This window comes from Cygnus olor, chromosome 34 (genome assembly GCF_009769625.2).
Source record: "Cygnus olor isolate bCygOlo1 chromosome 34, bCygOlo1.pri.v2, whole genome shotgun sequence".
NCBI classification, from domain to species: domain Eukaryota; kingdom Metazoa; phylum Chordata; class Aves; order Anseriformes; family Anatidae; genus Cygnus; species Cygnus olor.
The window spans coordinates 569,401-585,427 of NC_054091.1; the positions used below are offsets into that span (position 1 = coordinate 569,401).

Below are 16,027 nucleotides of genomic sequence, written 5' to 3' on the forward strand. Positions count from 1 at the left end.
CTGGCAGCTTTGTGCCTGGGTATCACTGTGCGATCAGGCTAACAGGATGAAGGCCTTGTTCTGCATCCCTTCTGCTGAGAGAGGGGTTTTGCCTCTCGGCAGAAGCTATCGCCAGGCTCTCAGCATATTTAAGCAACCTAAATGCAGCTACAGCCTCTTCTTTGTCTGAGACCTGATCTCAGCTGATGAGGAAGTAATGGGACCAGCAAACCCTTTCTGGCTGCAGCAGCTCGGGCCCAGCTGCCCTGGCCCTGGAGCAGGAGGAGCTGCCTGAAGACCCCCAGGGATGGCACGGAGGGGTTGCAGGCCTCCCAGGATCTATGAGTGAGTGAGCCTGTGCAGTGCTGGGTGTAGGGCTGGGCCCCGAAACCTCATCTCTTTCCATGTGCTGAAAAGCAGCTGGACTACAGCATGCATTTTGCAAGAGGAGTGTCAAGACACGATTTTTCCTGTTTGCAAGTCCCAGATCCCGGTGAACATCACCTAGGTCGGCCCATCTGGCAGCTGTGCTCAGAAGCTGTCTCCAAGAACCCACAGAAACCTTGGGAATGTTTGCACCCTGCAGTGTCCCTTTCCTGTGACCGTCCTAGTGATTAAAGGCCTCCAGGGTGGCATGGAGTCATTGAAATCAACTTAGTCCAATGGCTTCCACAAGACTTTGTCCACTTCTTCAGCCTGACTGCAGGCATTTACCTCCGACCACACTGTCACCCTGACTGGCTCTGCTCTGACCCTCACCCACAAGGGCTCCCCCAGTCTGCCGCCCATCCCATAGAGGAGCTCCATGCATCCAGGCAGATCCTTCACATGGAGGGCAACCCCCTGTTGATCATCCCCGCCTGTCTCTTGTGTAGAATCTGCACCCATCCAGCACAGCACCCCAAGCTGAGGGATCTGTCCCCCCACACCTCAGCAGCTCTTCCATCCATGTCCCAGCCCTTTGACAGCAGGTGGGGATCCAGCTTCTCCTGCCTGTGCCCCACACTGAGGGCATTGGGGCATATCTGGGCTGCAGCACCTCAGCTGTGGCACAAGGGCCAAACTCAGGCTTGTCCCAGATCTTGTGCCAGGAGCCTGGGCATGCAAAGGCTTTCCTTCACAGCAGAGACCTGCTGATGGGTATTGCAGATGGCCATGGGAGGATGAATGAGGGGCCCCAAAGAGAGCAAGCCCTGGTGTTCCCAAGTCCAGAAGGAAACAGGCCTGGGCTGTGCTGCTCTGACAGGAGAGGGCCTTTTGTGGTGTCGGTGCAGCCCTGAGGGCCAGTGCTGGAGCTGGGGCTGATCTCCAGGCAGGAGAAGGAGCTGCCGCCAATGTCCTTGGCTATGGGCATCCTGTGATCCAGGGACACAGAAAAAATCACTGGGCTGTGTCTTGAGTAAAGGATGGGGGTAAGAAGCAGCAGCAGTGTTTGCAAACACAAGTGGAAACCCCAGTGTGATGCGCCTCATATCCATGCACTGCCTGCCTCTACTGGATAGAGGAGGGACAGACCTTGGCTTGCTGCAGCCCTGGGAAATGGCCACTTGCTCATAAGCATGAAGTCTGTTGGAGATGCCATCAGGGGTGCCCGTTAAGTACCAGCTATGAATGGCCAGAGCTGCCCTGTGGGTCCTGTGCTGCCCGTGTCAGCTGCATGCTCCAGTGGTGCTGGGCAGCGTTGGCATCTCAGGTAGCACTGCAGGCCTGGAATTGGCTATTACATGGAGCAGCTGCCCTGAACGAGGTTAGGCAATGTAGGGATGTCCATGAGACAAGTGTCGTTACAGTCACTGGAGATGGAGGGAAAACCAGATGGAGAAGAGGGAGAGAGAGACTGAGCTCTCCCTGTGGCACAGTTCTCCATTGGGTCAGGTGGATGCCTCTACAGGCTGCCCTGAGCCTACTGAGGAGGGACAGGTTTAGTTGTCCTAAATGTGTGCATTTGCTGTCACTTCAGCTGGCCAAAGGCATTCCCCACCAGCCTCCAAGGAAATGCCCCCAGGTTCTGCCCTGTCCCTCATGGTACCTCCATGAGAGCTTGCAGATACCTGCACATACCTCTGCCCCCTGACATGTCACCAGGTGTTTGCAACCCCCTGATTTCCTCCATCTCCATTGGTGATCATGTCGCTTCCTGGAGGAAACCATGGAGCTCACCTGCAGGTGCCCATGTTATGGACACCTAAATTGAGGGCAGAGTAATCCCAGGTCCTGTGGGTTTGTGGCAGGCATGGTAGGGATCTGAGCCCCATTACAGCCCCAGGACAAAAACCCAGCATGAGATGCCTCGAGTGACTCTGCTGAATCCCTTCCGTAAGCAGGGGGTTAAAGGAGTTATTTTTGTGACCATGTCTGGGTGTCCCATCATCAACTGGGATGGGAAGAGGTGATTGTTACAGATAATTATTTTTGTGCTAAGCGAAAAGAGCCTGCTGTCAAGAAGTCTGTGTGCCCAGGTGAGGAAGGGAACCCCAAGGATTCCTTCAGGCTGTTTCCCAGCAGGTTCCCCTGCACCAGGTTCCCCAGGGCCATGGGCAGGGAGCCTGGTGGGGGGCAGAGCAAGGGAGGCCTTGGGCTGGGCCTCTGCTGCTGAGTTGGGCCGGGCTCCTGGGCCCAAGGGGAGCTCCTGGCAAGCAGGCAGCACTGCAGAGAGCCAGCTCTGCCCAGGAGCAGCTCCTCTGCCCAGCGCAGCAGGGCTGGGGGCACTGCCTGCACAGACAGAGTGCTTAAAGGCAGGCAGAAGTGGCAGGATGCACAGAGCTCACTGGGGGAGAACACTTGCCAGCCCTGACCCCCGGTAAGTGTCTGGCTGGAGGGCAATGCAGCCGCAGCTCCTGGAGGAAGGAGAAGCCGGGGGTGCAGGCAGGGGTGCCCAGGGCTGTGGTGCAGAGCAGGGTCCCTGCTGTGCCCCAGGGGCTGTGTGCCGGGGCAGGGCCTCTGCCGCCTGCCAGGCTCAGCACTCAGCCTGCCCGGGGAGCTGCCCAGGGCGCTGCGGGGAGAAGCTGTGGGTGGAAGGAGCACCCCCCCAGCAGGGCAGGGTCCTGCTGCTGGCGGGAGGCTGCAGCCTGGGGCAGCCTGCTCTCAGCTCCTCGGGACAACAAGGATTTGTCCAAGGTGAATTTGCAAGATGAGACACAATGAAGGGGCTAGCTGCCTCAGCTTTCCTGAGCCTCTGCTTTCATTTTTCTCCAGCTCAGTGGGAATGGAAATAGAGGCTATTATTTCCAAAAAGAGCATGAGATACCAAATCCATCCAACTGAGGTGAGGATTGCAAGGACCCCAGAAAGTCCCTTTCCTTCCCCTCATCCCCTAGAAAGCCCTACCATCACACATGCAGCGTCAGCAGGGTCTGTGTGACCTGGTCTCTAGGACGTGCCCCCAGCGAGCTGCCCCTGGGCATAGCGCTGCTGCCAGGAGGTGTCTGCAGGGCAGAGCTGAGCACCCAGCGGGTGGGATGGGGGCTGTGACCTGCAGGCAGGAGGCATGGGGACAGAGACCCAGCTGCAGGCAGGGACAGCTGCAGACAGCACAGCCATGGTCAGGGAGTGAGAGGGAGCTGCTCCCAGAAACTCCATGGCAGGGGGGATTTGGGCATCTCTCTGCCATCCCTGCAGCACCAACGCCTTCTTACAAACCTCTTGGCTACTTTTCTTATCCAGCCATGTGATGGAAATTTTAACATTAGTTTCCTTGGACTGCCCTAGAGTTTGGGGGATGAAAATTCATCTGCAGATCAAGAACCGATTATGATGTTCCTAACTCTTTGTTCTGTCCATGAATAAAAAGCATCCATGTTTTGTCCTAAGTGTTGGGTCTTGGGGAAATGCTATGCGTGGGGAAGGAGCTAACTCTTCCTTCATGACACCACATCTAAGGACATTTGACTTTTACATGGGGCTTCTGCTTGGGTGTAGGCTGCCATGGACAAGGGCACAGCTCTTCCCTAGCAGCTCTGTGTTATCTAGCAGCCCCATGGAGAAGACATGTCAGTCCTAAAGCCATGGAAATGCTGCTGGTTGGCTGTATGTGGGCAGCTGCTGTGATCCCTCTGTGTCTGTGGTGAAGAGAAAGCTGAGATCCTGCTCAGGTACGATGAGATGGGTGAGGGGTTTGGAGATCTGCCCTTTGAACCTGGATTCCTCTGCTCTCAGCAGCATCCAGGTTCTTTTCAGGGGATCACCTAAGTGCAACCATCCTCCAGAAGTGTCCACAAAGGGCAGCTGAGATCAGGACTGATGGACACACCAGCTGTGCTTCCTCTGCACTGAGGGACAGTCCCTTTGCCTCGCAGGACCCCCAAACTTATCTTAGTGGGCAGTACAAATGCCAAGGTTGTATGCATAAAAGCACCCCGCAGATGAGGTGCCGAAACTAGAAAATACCCACAGAGTCTAGACAATGGGTTTTCACAAAAATGTGGAGTTTTTTTGAATTTTCAGTAAGCATGCTGAAAATAGTTTGATATCTCATCTGTATTTAATACAAGAAGAGCCCATGTCCTCATTTACCTAACTGTGTGGGTCAGGTCTGTTGCCTCCAGAGCCCTTCTGATCCCAGTGGCACTGGGATCAGCATCAACCAGCACCAACCAGAGCTTGTGAAAGGGACCTGCAAAGATCTTCCTGAAAGTGGAGAGGCAGTCTGGGAGGATTATATAAGAAACTGAGTAGGTTTGATCACAGAGTTCTGTCCTAATGTTTTCCTGATTTTCCCTCCTCAGACAGCCCTCTATACCCAGGGGCATCAAATGTCCAACAGCAGCTCCATCACCGAGTTCCTCCTCCTGCCATTCGCAGACACGCGGGAGCTGCAGCTCCTGCACTTCGGGCTCTTCCTGGGCATCTACCTGGCTGCCCTCCTGGGCAACGGCCTCATCCTCACAGCCGTAGCCTGCGACCACCGCCTCCACACCCCCATGTACTTCTTCCTCTTCAACCTCGCCCTCCTCGACCTGGGATCCATCTCCACCACTCTCCCCAAAGCCATGGTCAATTCCCTCTGGGACACCAGGGCCATTTCCTACTCAGGATGTGTTGCACAGGTTTTTCTTTTTCCCTTCCTGATATCAGCAGAGTATTCTCTTCTTACAATCATGTCCTACGACCGCTATATTGCCATCTGCAAGCCCCTGCACTATGGGAGCCTCCTGAGCAACAGAGCTTGTGCCCAGATGGCAGCAGCTGCGTGGGGCAGTGGCTTTCTCACTGGTGTGCTGCACATTACCAATACATTTTCCCTGCCCCTCTGCCAAGGCAATGCTGTGGACCAGTTCTTCTGTGAAATCCCCCAGATCCTCAAAATCTCTTGCTCACGCTCCTACTTCAGGGAAGTTTGGCTTCTTCTGGTTGGTTTCTGTTTAGCATCCGGCTGTTTTTTTTTCATCATGCTGTCCTATGTGCAGATCTTCAGGGCTGTGCTGAGGATGCCCTCTGAGCAAGGACGGCACAAAGCCTTTTCCATGTGCCTCCCTCACCTGTTCGTTGTCTCCCTGTTTCTCAGCACTGCCATGTTTGCCTACATGAAACCTCCCTCCATCTCCTCCCCATCCTTGGATGTGTTGATGGCAGTTCTGTACTCAGTGATTCCTCCAACATTGAACCCTCTCATCTACAGCATGAGGAACGAGGAGCTCAAGGTTGCTGTTAGGAGAGTGATTTCACCGATGTTTCTTAAGAATGATTATTTTCGCTTCTTTCTCCAGAAATGACTTTCTGAGTATCCTCTTGGAGGCTTGATCCTTGTATTATTATCATTATAGCTATTGTTATCTTCACTGCCACTTGCGTTTATAATGTTCTAAAAAAAATAAGTGATTTATTCATCATCCTTTTACTGAGGAATGACATTGTTCTGTTTACTCTTGAGGCTCTGTAAATATGTGTCTAAAAGTACATCAGCTCTGACTCTTAGCAACTGTGTAATAAAATGGGGTGTCCCTAGTGCACTGCCTGAAGACTTGGCTAGTCTTTCAAAGCTGGTGCCAAGATCAGGGCTGTACAGATGCTCTCTGGAAGGCCTGTTGCTGCATGGATCTGGGAGAGAAATAGGTCATTGCCGTGGTGTGAACTGTGAGAGACCACAAGTAGGATTTAGGAGCAGCCTGTTGGTGTCTGATGACAGCGGAGATGGTGAAGGGTCACTGAGGTACATAGCCATGACTACCACAAATGTGTCAGGGCAGAGGACAGCCTCCAGGACATGAATGTGGACCTGTGTTTAGAGCCCAGGTGTTCTCCATGGGCAGCATGTGCCCAGGGCAGGCAGTGACTGGAGGCCTACAAAGAGAGAAAATGCCCAAGATCTTGTCACCGAAGAAGAATGTCATAATTCCTGTGAGATTCTGTGGAGTACCAGTGTGCACAGGCAAGGGAGGTTGGAGAGAGATTAATGTCACCCTTACAAAGTATCACCAGCTGGACCTAGAAAGACACCGGGAACCCCCTAGTGTCCTTGGCAATGTTCCCTGCTCTTTCTGTGCACCTTCCAGAACTACACACCATAATGAGTGGGATTAGCAGCAGTGATCCCAACCCAGCTGGGTTTACTTCCCACCCTGTGCAGCTCAGCCAGTGTGCAGTCACCTCTGGGGCACCACAGCCTGCTTGGTCTGCTCATAGTGCCCCCAGCCCAGGGACCTGTGGGGAGCATGGGGAGGTGGCCAGGAAGAGCTGGACAGATCAGAGGACACATGGGGAGAGATCAAATGGGAGCTGACCTTGTCTGGAAGTTGTCTAGAATACTGATGTTCACCTAATCCAAGACTAGGTCTGGACTGTGGGTACTCTAATGCATGCTCATGAATTAGGGTAGAAGATGAGCCAGAAATCCATTTTCCTCTTGCTGCACTAGGTTGGGAAGTGGCTAAGGAAGGACTGGTGTCCTCTACTCTGCATCTCATAACTCCATAATCTTTCCCGAAGAGTGGCATCAAAAGCAAGTCTGGGGCCCTGTGCCAGGGCTTCCACTGATGGAAGCACAACACAGCAGCCATACCAGTTTGCTTCTGTTCCTCAGTCCAAGTCCATCACATGTCCATGTGAGAGTCTCCCCCAGCCTGTGTGCTGAACCTGAGCCCAAAAGTCATCAGCAAGTCTTCAGCTTGGGTCCACCCCAGGGACTGGAGTGCAGCTGCGACCACAGGAAGGACGAGCCCTCTCCTTGGGCTTGTCCATGGCTGGATGCCTCTGCATGTTGCCCAGGAAAAGGGAGCATATTAATAATATGTTAAGGCCCCTTTCGCCTTCACTGTGTCTGTGGGGCCCTCAAGAAATGTCCCTCAATCCTGAAATCAGGCCCAGCATTTTCTTGCATCGGGAGCCTGGAGCAATTGCCCCAGAAGTCTCAGCCCTGTTCTGCACACAGGCAAATACACACAAGTGTATGCACAAGCACACAAACACCATCTCATACACACACACACAAATGTGTGCACAAGGCATGGACATGGCCAAACACATACTTCTGTGCGTTCTTTACCTTCTCATCTGTTCCTCTAGGTGATCCTGTGAATCACATCAGGCAGACCACGTGGTTCAAATGGCACAAGCTACCTTCTTACTGCCTTTTCTCTTTTCTAGTTATAATTAGCAATGTACGGCTCCCAGGCTGCAATGGTGGGACCTGCTACTTCAAAACAGCCTATCCTGCAAGGGCATTTCCCTTGTTTAAGGACGAGCTGCCCCAGTTCAGATCAGAGCCAGTTCCTCTGGCTTGAAAAGGAACCTGCCGGCTGCTGGCCAAAAGCTGAGCCAATGAGCAATGCTGGTTGTGCCTCTGTGATAAAATTTTTTGAAAGGGTAAAAATACTCTGTGCAGCAGCAGCTGGCAGAGGAGTGAGAAAATGTGAGAGAAGCAGCCCTGCAGACACCAAGGTCAGTGCAGAAGGAGGGCAGGAGGTGCTCCAGACGCCAGAGCAGAAGTTCCCCTGCAGCCCGTGGAGGAGCCCATGTGGAGCAGATGGATGTGGCCTGAAGGAGGCTGCAGCCATTGGAGAGGAGCCCACACGGGACCAAGATTTCTGGCGGGAGCTGCAGCCCATATGGAGGAGCTGACACTGGAGCGGACCACTTCCGAAGGACTTTCCCCAACTCTGTACGGATCCATGTTGGATAACATCTTAAGAACTGCAGTCTGTGGAAAATTCATGTTGGATCAGTTTGGGAAGAACTGCATCCCATGGGAGGGAGGGACCCCACCCTGCCCTACCCTGGAGCAGCGGAAGAGGGTGAGGATGGAGATGAAGTGTTATGGACTGACCACAGCCCTCATTCCTCATCCCCATGCATTACTCAGCGGGAAGGAGGTTAAGGAAGTGCACTGGGGGGTGAAGTTGGTTTTGTTGGCTCTTAGTTGTCACTGCTCTAGACTCTTATTAATTCGCATTAAATGACATTAATTCTCCCCAAGCCAAGTCTGTCTTTCTGTGACAGTAATTGTGAACCATTTCCTGCCCCTTACCTCAACCCGTGAGTCAATTGTATTCTCTCACCCTGTCCATAAGGAAATGTTCCCCCAGCACAGCCCCCTGCCAGCCCTCACTGCCCCAGACCCCCCACTGCCCTTCTGCTTTAGCAGCCTCCCCCCCTTCACCCAGCCTTGTCCCAGCCCCAGCATGTCCCACACAGGGGTTCACAGACAGCCCTGCCCTGGGCTGGCTGGGCTCTGGGCCCGGAGAGGGACCAGGCTGGGCTGGCCATTCCCCCGGTACAGGCCCTGAGCCCAGCAGGACGATGGAGGTGCTCACATTTCAGCAATCAGCCCTCCCCAAACCGTGGTGGAAGGCTGGTGCTGGGAACCGTGAGGGGCGGGGGCTGGTGGTAGCTTTCTTGGGCAGTTTCTCCTTTTTGTTCATGCTTCAAGTGGGGCTGAATCTGTGCCCTGAGACACCCTGCTCGAGGGCCCTGTGGGTGTGGGGATAGTCTTTACTGGCTGACCACCTTCATGGTAAGGAAATTTTTCCTAATGTCCAGTCTGAACCTCCCCTGGTGCAGCTTTGTGCCATGCCTTTGTGCCTGTGGACGACATAGATCCTTTTCCAGACCCACCTTTCCTGTGCCTGCTGGGTCCACATTTCCTCCGTGGAGACTGCAGGCATCTCATTTGCCTGCAGAAGCCGAGATATCAAACAGACACTATGAGAGAGTCAGCTCAGTCCCAGTGGCACATATATTTTATAGGGGCTACAGAGAAAGAGAGCAGGTTGATGTTTCAGATGAAATGAGATGAAGCCAAATGTGTGTAGGAACATCACAATGGTACTTAACAACAACAACAAAAATAGTATAATAATAACAATAACAATATTATATTATTATATATTAATATATTGGTTGGAAAGCTGCCTGGCCGAGAAGGACCTGGGAATACTGGTTGATAGGCAGCTGAATATGAGCCAGCAGTGTGCTCAGGTGGCCAAGAAGGCCAACAGCATCCTGGCTTGTATAAGAAGCAGCGTGGCCAGCAGGTCTAGGGAGGTGATTGTCCCCCTGTACTCGGCTCTCGTGAGGCCGCACCTCGAGTACTGTGTTCAGTTTTGGGACCCTCGCTACAAGAAGGACATCAAGGTGCTCAAGAGAATCCAGAGAAGGGCAACGAGGCTGGTGTGGGGTCTGGAGAACAAGTCTTACGAGGAGCGGCTGAGGGAGCTGGGGTTGTTTAGCCTGGAGAAGAGGAGGCTCAGGGGAGACCTCATCGCTCTCTACAGGTACCTTAAAGGAGGCTGTAGCAAGGTGGGGGTTGGTCTATTCTCCCACGTGCCTGGTGATAGGATAAGGGGGAATGGGCTAAAGTTGCGCCAGGGGAGGTTTAGGTTGGATATTAGGAAGAACTTCTTTACTGAAAGGGTTGTTAGGCATTGGAATGGGCTGCCCAGGGAAGTGGTTGAGTCACCATCCCTGGAGGTCTTTAAAAGACGTTTAGATGTAGTCCTTAGTGATATGGTTCAGTGGAGGTCTTGTTAGTGTTAGGACAGAGGTTGGACTGGGTGATCTTGGAGGTCTCTTCCAACCTAGACGACTCTGTGATGCTGTAATAATAATACAACGCACAGGAATGTACTGAATATACAATGAATATACTGTGAGTCATTTGTGGAGACAGATGAGAGGTTTACCAACAGTGAAAAATGTCAACGAAACCATTTTGTTCAGTGCAACTTTCAGCTCCTGGTTTCTCATGCTGTAGATGAAGGGGTTCACTGCTGGAGGCACCACAGAGTACAGAACTGCCACAACCAGGTCTAGGGATGGGGAGGAGATGGAGAGGGGCTTCAGGTAGGTAAACATGACAGTGCTGATAAAGAGAGAGACCACAGCCAGGTGAGGGAGGCACATGGAAAAGGCTTTGTGCCGCCCCTGCTCAGAGGGCATCCTCAGCACGGCCCTGATGATCTGAACATAGGAGAGCACAATGAATACAAAACACCCACAGTCGATGAAAACATTACCCACAAGAACCCAAACTTCACTGAGGAAGGACTGTGAACAGGAGAGCTTGAGGATCTGGGGGATTTCACAGAAGAACTGGTCCACAACATTGCCTTGGCAGAGGGGCGGGGAAAATGTACTGGCCGTGTGTAGGACAGCATTGAGAAAGCCACTGCCCCAGGCAGCTGCTGCCATCTGGGCACAAGCTCTGCTGCCCAGGAGGGTCCCATAGTGCAGGGGCTTGCAGATGGCAACGTAACGGTCATAGGACATGATAGTGAGAAGAGAATACTCTGCTGAAAACAAGAAGACAAACAAAAAGACCTGGACAGCACATCCTGAGTAGGAAATGGCCCTGGTGTCCCAGAGGGAATTGACCATGGCTTTGGGGAGAGTGGTGGAGATGGATCCCAGGTCGAGGAGGGCGAGGTTGAAGAGGAAGAAGTACATGGGGGTGTGGAGGCGGTGGTCGCAGGTTACGGCGGTGAGGATGAGGCCGTTGCCCAGGAGGGCAGCCAGGTAGATGCCCAGGAAGAGCCCGAAGTGCAGGAGCTGCAGCTCCCGTGTGTCTGCAAATGCCAGGAGGAGGAACTCGGTGATGGAGCTGCTGTTGGACATTTAATTCCTCTGGGCATGGGGACCTGTCTGAGCAAATACAGCAAAATGTTAGGCTTAACCCTGTGAGCAAAACCTACTCTATTTCTTGTTACGCCTCAAAACTGCTGCTCCCCTTTCAGGAAAACCTCTGCTGCAGGTGCCTTGCTAGAGCTCTGGTTGATGCTGCCAGAGGGTGCTGCTGGGAGCAGGGGATTCTGGAATTCCTTGGCATTTCTGCTGCACTCCAAGTGAAATCTTGTGGGTGTTGAGAAGCAAGGGCTCTGTCCCTTAGAGCACAGTGAGGGCAGCCATCCTGTCCCTCAGTCCTGGTCACAGCTGCTCTGGGCTAGCACCACTTTGAGCTCAAAGTTATCAGACTCAGGTGTTCCCCGTGAGGAGAATCAAAACACTGCTGAGAGCAAAGGAATCAAGGTTCAAAGTGCAAATCTCCGGTCTCCTCACCTCTTGAGGACAATCTCAGTTCTCCACACCTAGCAAGGAATAGAGGGATCGCTGCAGCTACCACACAGAGATTTCTAGCAGTGTTTCCATGCCGTTAGCCCTCAGGTGTCTTCTCCATGGACAGCACAGAGCTGCTATGGCAGAGCTGTGCCCTAGAGGGGGGCAGCCTATAACCCAGCAGAACCCTTGCAGGAAAAGTTTTGAATACTCTAAAAACAGGGAGACCTGAGGGCAGAGTGAGCTCATTCTCAGCCCCACACACAGTATTTCCACAACCCTACGTGTCATGAGGGGACCTGGAGCCTTTTCCTCCTTTAATGTATCTGCATGACAGAACGTGCAGCATCTGTATCTGAGCTGCACCTGAATTATCCCCTACATTGCTGACACCAAAGGCGACTCATGAAAAAATTCCCATGCAAATATCTCTGGTGGTCTATACCGGGGGAGTGGAAGAGACCAGGGGCTGTACTGTGGAAGGCATCAGCAGTGCAAGCATGAATGGGAGGTGCCCAAATCACCCCTGCCACTGACTTTCTGGGAGCAGCTCCCGCTCACTCCCTGACCAGGGCTCTGCTGCCTGCAGCTGTCCCTGCCTGCAGCTGGGTCTCTGTCCCCACACCTCCTGCCTGCAGGTCACAGCCCCCATCCCACCCGCTGGGTGCTCAGCTCTGCCCTGCAGACACCTCCTGGCAGCAGGGATCTGCCCAGGGGCAGCTCGCTGGGGGCACGTCCTAGAGACCAGGTCACACAGACCCTGCTGACACTGCATGTGTGGTGGTGGAGCTTCCTATGGGCTGAAGGGCAGGAAAGGGACTTCCTGGGATCCTAGTAAACCTCCTTTTAAAGGCTTGCATGTCGCAGCATATACTCTTAAAAAACAGCCTCTATTTCAATTCCGCCTGAATCAAAACAGAGAAAACTGAAAACAAAGGCACATGAAAACAGAGATTCAAGGAGCTAACCCCTGCATTTCTCTACTCTTGTAAGGTCTCCTTCGGTACATCCCAGTGGTGCTGTGGAGCTGAGAGCAGGCTTCCCCAGGCAGCAGCCTCCCACCAGCAGCAGGACTCTGCCCTGCCGGGGGGGCTCCTTCCACCCGCAGCTTCTCCCCGCAGCACCCTGGGCAGCTCCCCGGGCAGGCTGAGTGCTGAGCCTGGCAGGCGGCAGAGGCCCTGCCCCGGCACACAGCCCCTGGGGCACAGCAGGGACCCTGCTCTGCACCACAGCCCTGGGCACCCCTGCCTGCACCCCCGGCTTCTCCTTCCTCCAGGAGCTGCGGCTGCATTGCCCTCCAGCCAGACACTTACCGGGCTCAGGGCTGGCAAGTGTTCTCCCCCAGCGAGCTCTGTGCATCCTGCCACTTCTGCCTGCCTTTAAGCACTCTGTCTGTGCAGGCAGTGCCCCCAGCCCTGCTGCGCTGGGCAGAGGAGCTGCTCCTGGGCAGAGCTGGCTCTCTGCAGCGCTGCCCGCTTGCCAGGAGCTCCCCTTGGGCCCAGGAGCCCGGCCCAGCTCAGCAGCAGAGGCCCAGCCCAAGGCCTCCCTTGCTCTGCCCCCCACCAGGCTCCCTGCCCATGGCCCTGGGGCTGCAGGGGAACCTGCTGGGAAACAGCCTGAAGGAATCCCTGGGGCTCCCTCCCTCAGATGGGCACACACACTTCTCACCAGCAGTGTATTTTCTCCTGTTGGAAATAAGTGTTCAGTATGGGAATCACCTCTCCTTGTCCCATCAGTATGCAGGACACCAAGAGATGGACAGTGAGGGAATCTCCTCTGTCCCTCCAGAGGGAAGGGATGCAGATGAGTCAATTGAAGCATCTCATCCTGCATTTCTAGTCTTGAGGTAGCTGGGTGCTCAGATCCCTCCTGCCATTCCGTATACCCACAGATGCTGGATTCCTCTTGTCTCCATTGAGGTGTCCATGATCGGGACTTGCAATCAGGAAAAATAAGGACAGGGATGTAGCTCCTATGGTGCTGCTTTTTTGATCTCTGAAGAATATAATATTGATAACACACACAGATCTTTAGGAAGGCAGATATGAACTACACCGTTGTGGCCCAATCAATGTGCATTAAAAGTTCTTCTGCACTGCATTGTGTCTTAATACTCCTCTTCCCAAATGCATGTTGTAGTCCAGCTGCTTTTCAGCACACGGAAAGAGTTGAGGTTTGAGGGCCCAGCCCTACACACAGAACTGCACAAGCTCACTCTCATCTTTCCCTGCAGCCCACTTGACATGGTCCAGCTGACACAGGACCATGTGCATCTGTGTGCAGTACAGTCAGGGGTGGTAGTCCTGCCTTCAGCATGCATCAGGTCTCCTGAAATGAGAGACTTGGTCAAGTTCTGAGAGAGAACCTAGTGTAGATCCTAAATCAAGATGGGTTCCTCCTTCATTGTGGACACAAAGACACAAGTAGTCTCCTGCAGGCAGATGTGGCAGCCCGGCTGCAAGGGGCAGGATGCCCCTCCACCTCAGCCTCTTCATGGGTGCCTTCTCCTCTGGAGGCTCGTGGCCATGGGCAATGGGGAGGCTGCAGCAGCCTTGAGGAGTGCACCACGTCTGTCCCAAACCCTTTTCCCCACTCTCCTCTCCATCTATAGCACTGCCCGACTTCTCTTCCTCACCATGATGTGCTGAGGGTACGTTTGCCATTTCCTTGTGTACCACCTCTGCCTCCTGCGTGGGAGACCAGGGGATGGTGCTGAGGCCATCTCAAAGTACAGAGCCCACGTGGGCTGTCCCAGGAGGAGGATCCTGGCATGTGCTGCAATTCCCTCTGTATAACACATCCTACTTCTCCAAGTGAGTGAACTGCAGTGAAGAGGGGTTAAGGCCCACTAAAGAGATGCTCCATCCCAGGTGCCTTCGCTCCCATCTTTTGAAAAAAGCCCAGCCCTAGGACAGGCCTCAAACCCCAACTTCCTGGATGGGCTTCCAAGAGCAGAGGCGCGTTGGGGCAGGTGGACAGCGGTGACTTCTCCAGCGCTCCACTTCCTTTATTCCGTGGCCTTTGTCACCATTTGGAGAGGTTCCTGGTGGATTTGTCAGGAACTGCTGGAAAAGAACTGGGCAGAAGGGAGGTGAATGTTTCTCAGGACAAGAAGGGAAGTCTCTCATCTCTCTCCCGAGCTGTGCTGTCTCCGTGCTGGTAACCTCCTAGGCCTTCAAATGACATGGGCTGATGTCACAGGGGGATGCACTGCATCACCAGGATATCTTCACTGGAGCAGCGGCAGTGCCAGCACTTCCCTGCAAGGCCTGGTGCCTGCTGGGCACTGCTTGGGTGCTCCCCACCGCTGTCCTTCTGTGGCCAGGAGTGGGGGCAGCAGGCAGCAAGGTTGCACTGGGTGACCCTCGCTGATGGGCGGAGGAGTAGGGGCACCTTGCAGAGGAGCTGTGGTTGAGGAGCCGGGGCGCGCATCCCTTGTCCTGAGCTGAGGGCCAGCAGCAAGCGAGATGGAGGGCTGCTGGAGGGTGACCATCCCCTCCGAACTGACTTCCATGTTCCCTGTGCTCCTGCAACTCTCCCCTAAAGGTGAGGATGTCAGGAGCCGCTTCCCAAGGGGTGGCCCAGGGGCTGTCAGCTGTCCCAAGTTGCAGGTCCTGGGCTGGGGGGTGGTGATGGGGCTGGACAGAGCTGGTGGCTGCTGAGAAAGCCCTGCCTGAGGGTCCCGCTGGGCTCAGGGGAGAACGTGGCAGCCAGGACCCCTGGGTCCTGATGCTAGGGCTGTCCTGAGGCCCAGGGCTCCTCTGGGCATAGCTCAGCCTCCTTGTGATGGGGGACAGTCCAGGGCCAGGTTTTCCTGGGAGCTGGTGCCCCTTTGGGATCTGGCGCCTCTTTGGGATCTGGCTCTGGGAGGAAAGACCTCCGGTGTCCCAGAGACTGGTGTGGCCTGCAGCTCCCACAGGCCTCTTAGAAATGTCCCAGGAATGCCTGCATGGTGTTTTTCTGGGGTGCTTGTGTATGCCTGCATGTGTCATCGCCTGGGTGAGGTGCTTGCCAAGAGGTTGTGAGCTGGCTGGCCTGGAGCCTGACCTGTCTTCTCCTTGCTTTCCAGAGACTGAGGCTATCTGGGATGCTGTATCCGAGTACATTCTGGAAGAGCTGAAGTGGGATAAGGTGGGCTGGTGTCCTGGGCCCTGCAGAGCAATCCCTGCCCGAGCACCATGGCAGTGCACTGAGACTGCCCAGGGTGCCCGGAGCAGCTTCTTGGCCATCTGGGAGAGAAGCCAAGGCCAGATGTGCTCTGCCTCTCAGGTGTTTGGCACACCCTAGGGCTTCACTCTTCCCTGCGGTCTGAGTGGAGAGGGCGAGCACAGAGGTGGGGGAATATCCTGGGTCCGTGCCTAGGACAATTGCTGGGAATCAGTCCCAGGCCTAATCCGTGTGCTGGAAACCCCCGGGCGCTTCTCTAGCCAAGGGATGTTGGCAAATCCTGTGAGGGGGGTGACGAAAGAAACAGAGGATGCGGCTCTTTTGCAAAGCTTTCCAAAGTGCCCCACCTTGCCCCATTGTCCCTCAGGAGTGGGCAGGGCACAGAGCAGTGTCCCCC

General features: G+C 54.4%; 2 protein-coding genes across 8 annotated transcripts in view; both read left to right on the forward strand.

Annotated features, from left to right (window-relative positions):
• The window catches only part of LOC121062742 (coiled-coil domain-containing protein 81-like), a 137,814-nt gene that overhangs the window by 117,666 nt on the left and 4,121 nt on the right, over positions 1 to 16,027 (forward strand). For 6 of the 7 annotated variants that reach the window (XR_005815681.1, XR_005815682.1, XR_005815683.1 and 3 more), the window contains exon 1: positions 15,331 to 15,594. Coding sequence is in view for 3 of the 7 variants with exons in the window: in XM_040542936.1 (XP_040398870.1) it covers positions 15,394 to 15,594 (201 nt within the window). In the remaining 4 variants the exon portion in view is untranslated. Of the gene's footprint in view, positions 1 to 15,330; positions 15,595 to 16,027 lie in introns of those variants that run through there. The other variant, XM_040542935.1, reaches the window with a different exon arrangement.
• LOC121062715 (olfactory receptor 14A16-like) lies at positions 4,731 to 5,690 on the forward strand. Its single transcript, XM_040542888.1, has one exon. The coding sequence runs from the start codon at positions 4,731 to 4,733 to the stop codon at positions 5,688 to 5,690; it is 960 nt and encodes a 319-aa protein (XP_040398822.1).

Excerpts from the sequence above, each read along its gene's own strand:
- LOC121062715 (XM_040542888.1), top strand. The coding sequence starts at position 4,731 with ATGTCCAACAGCAGCTCCATCACCGAGTTCCTCCTCCTGCCATTCGCA.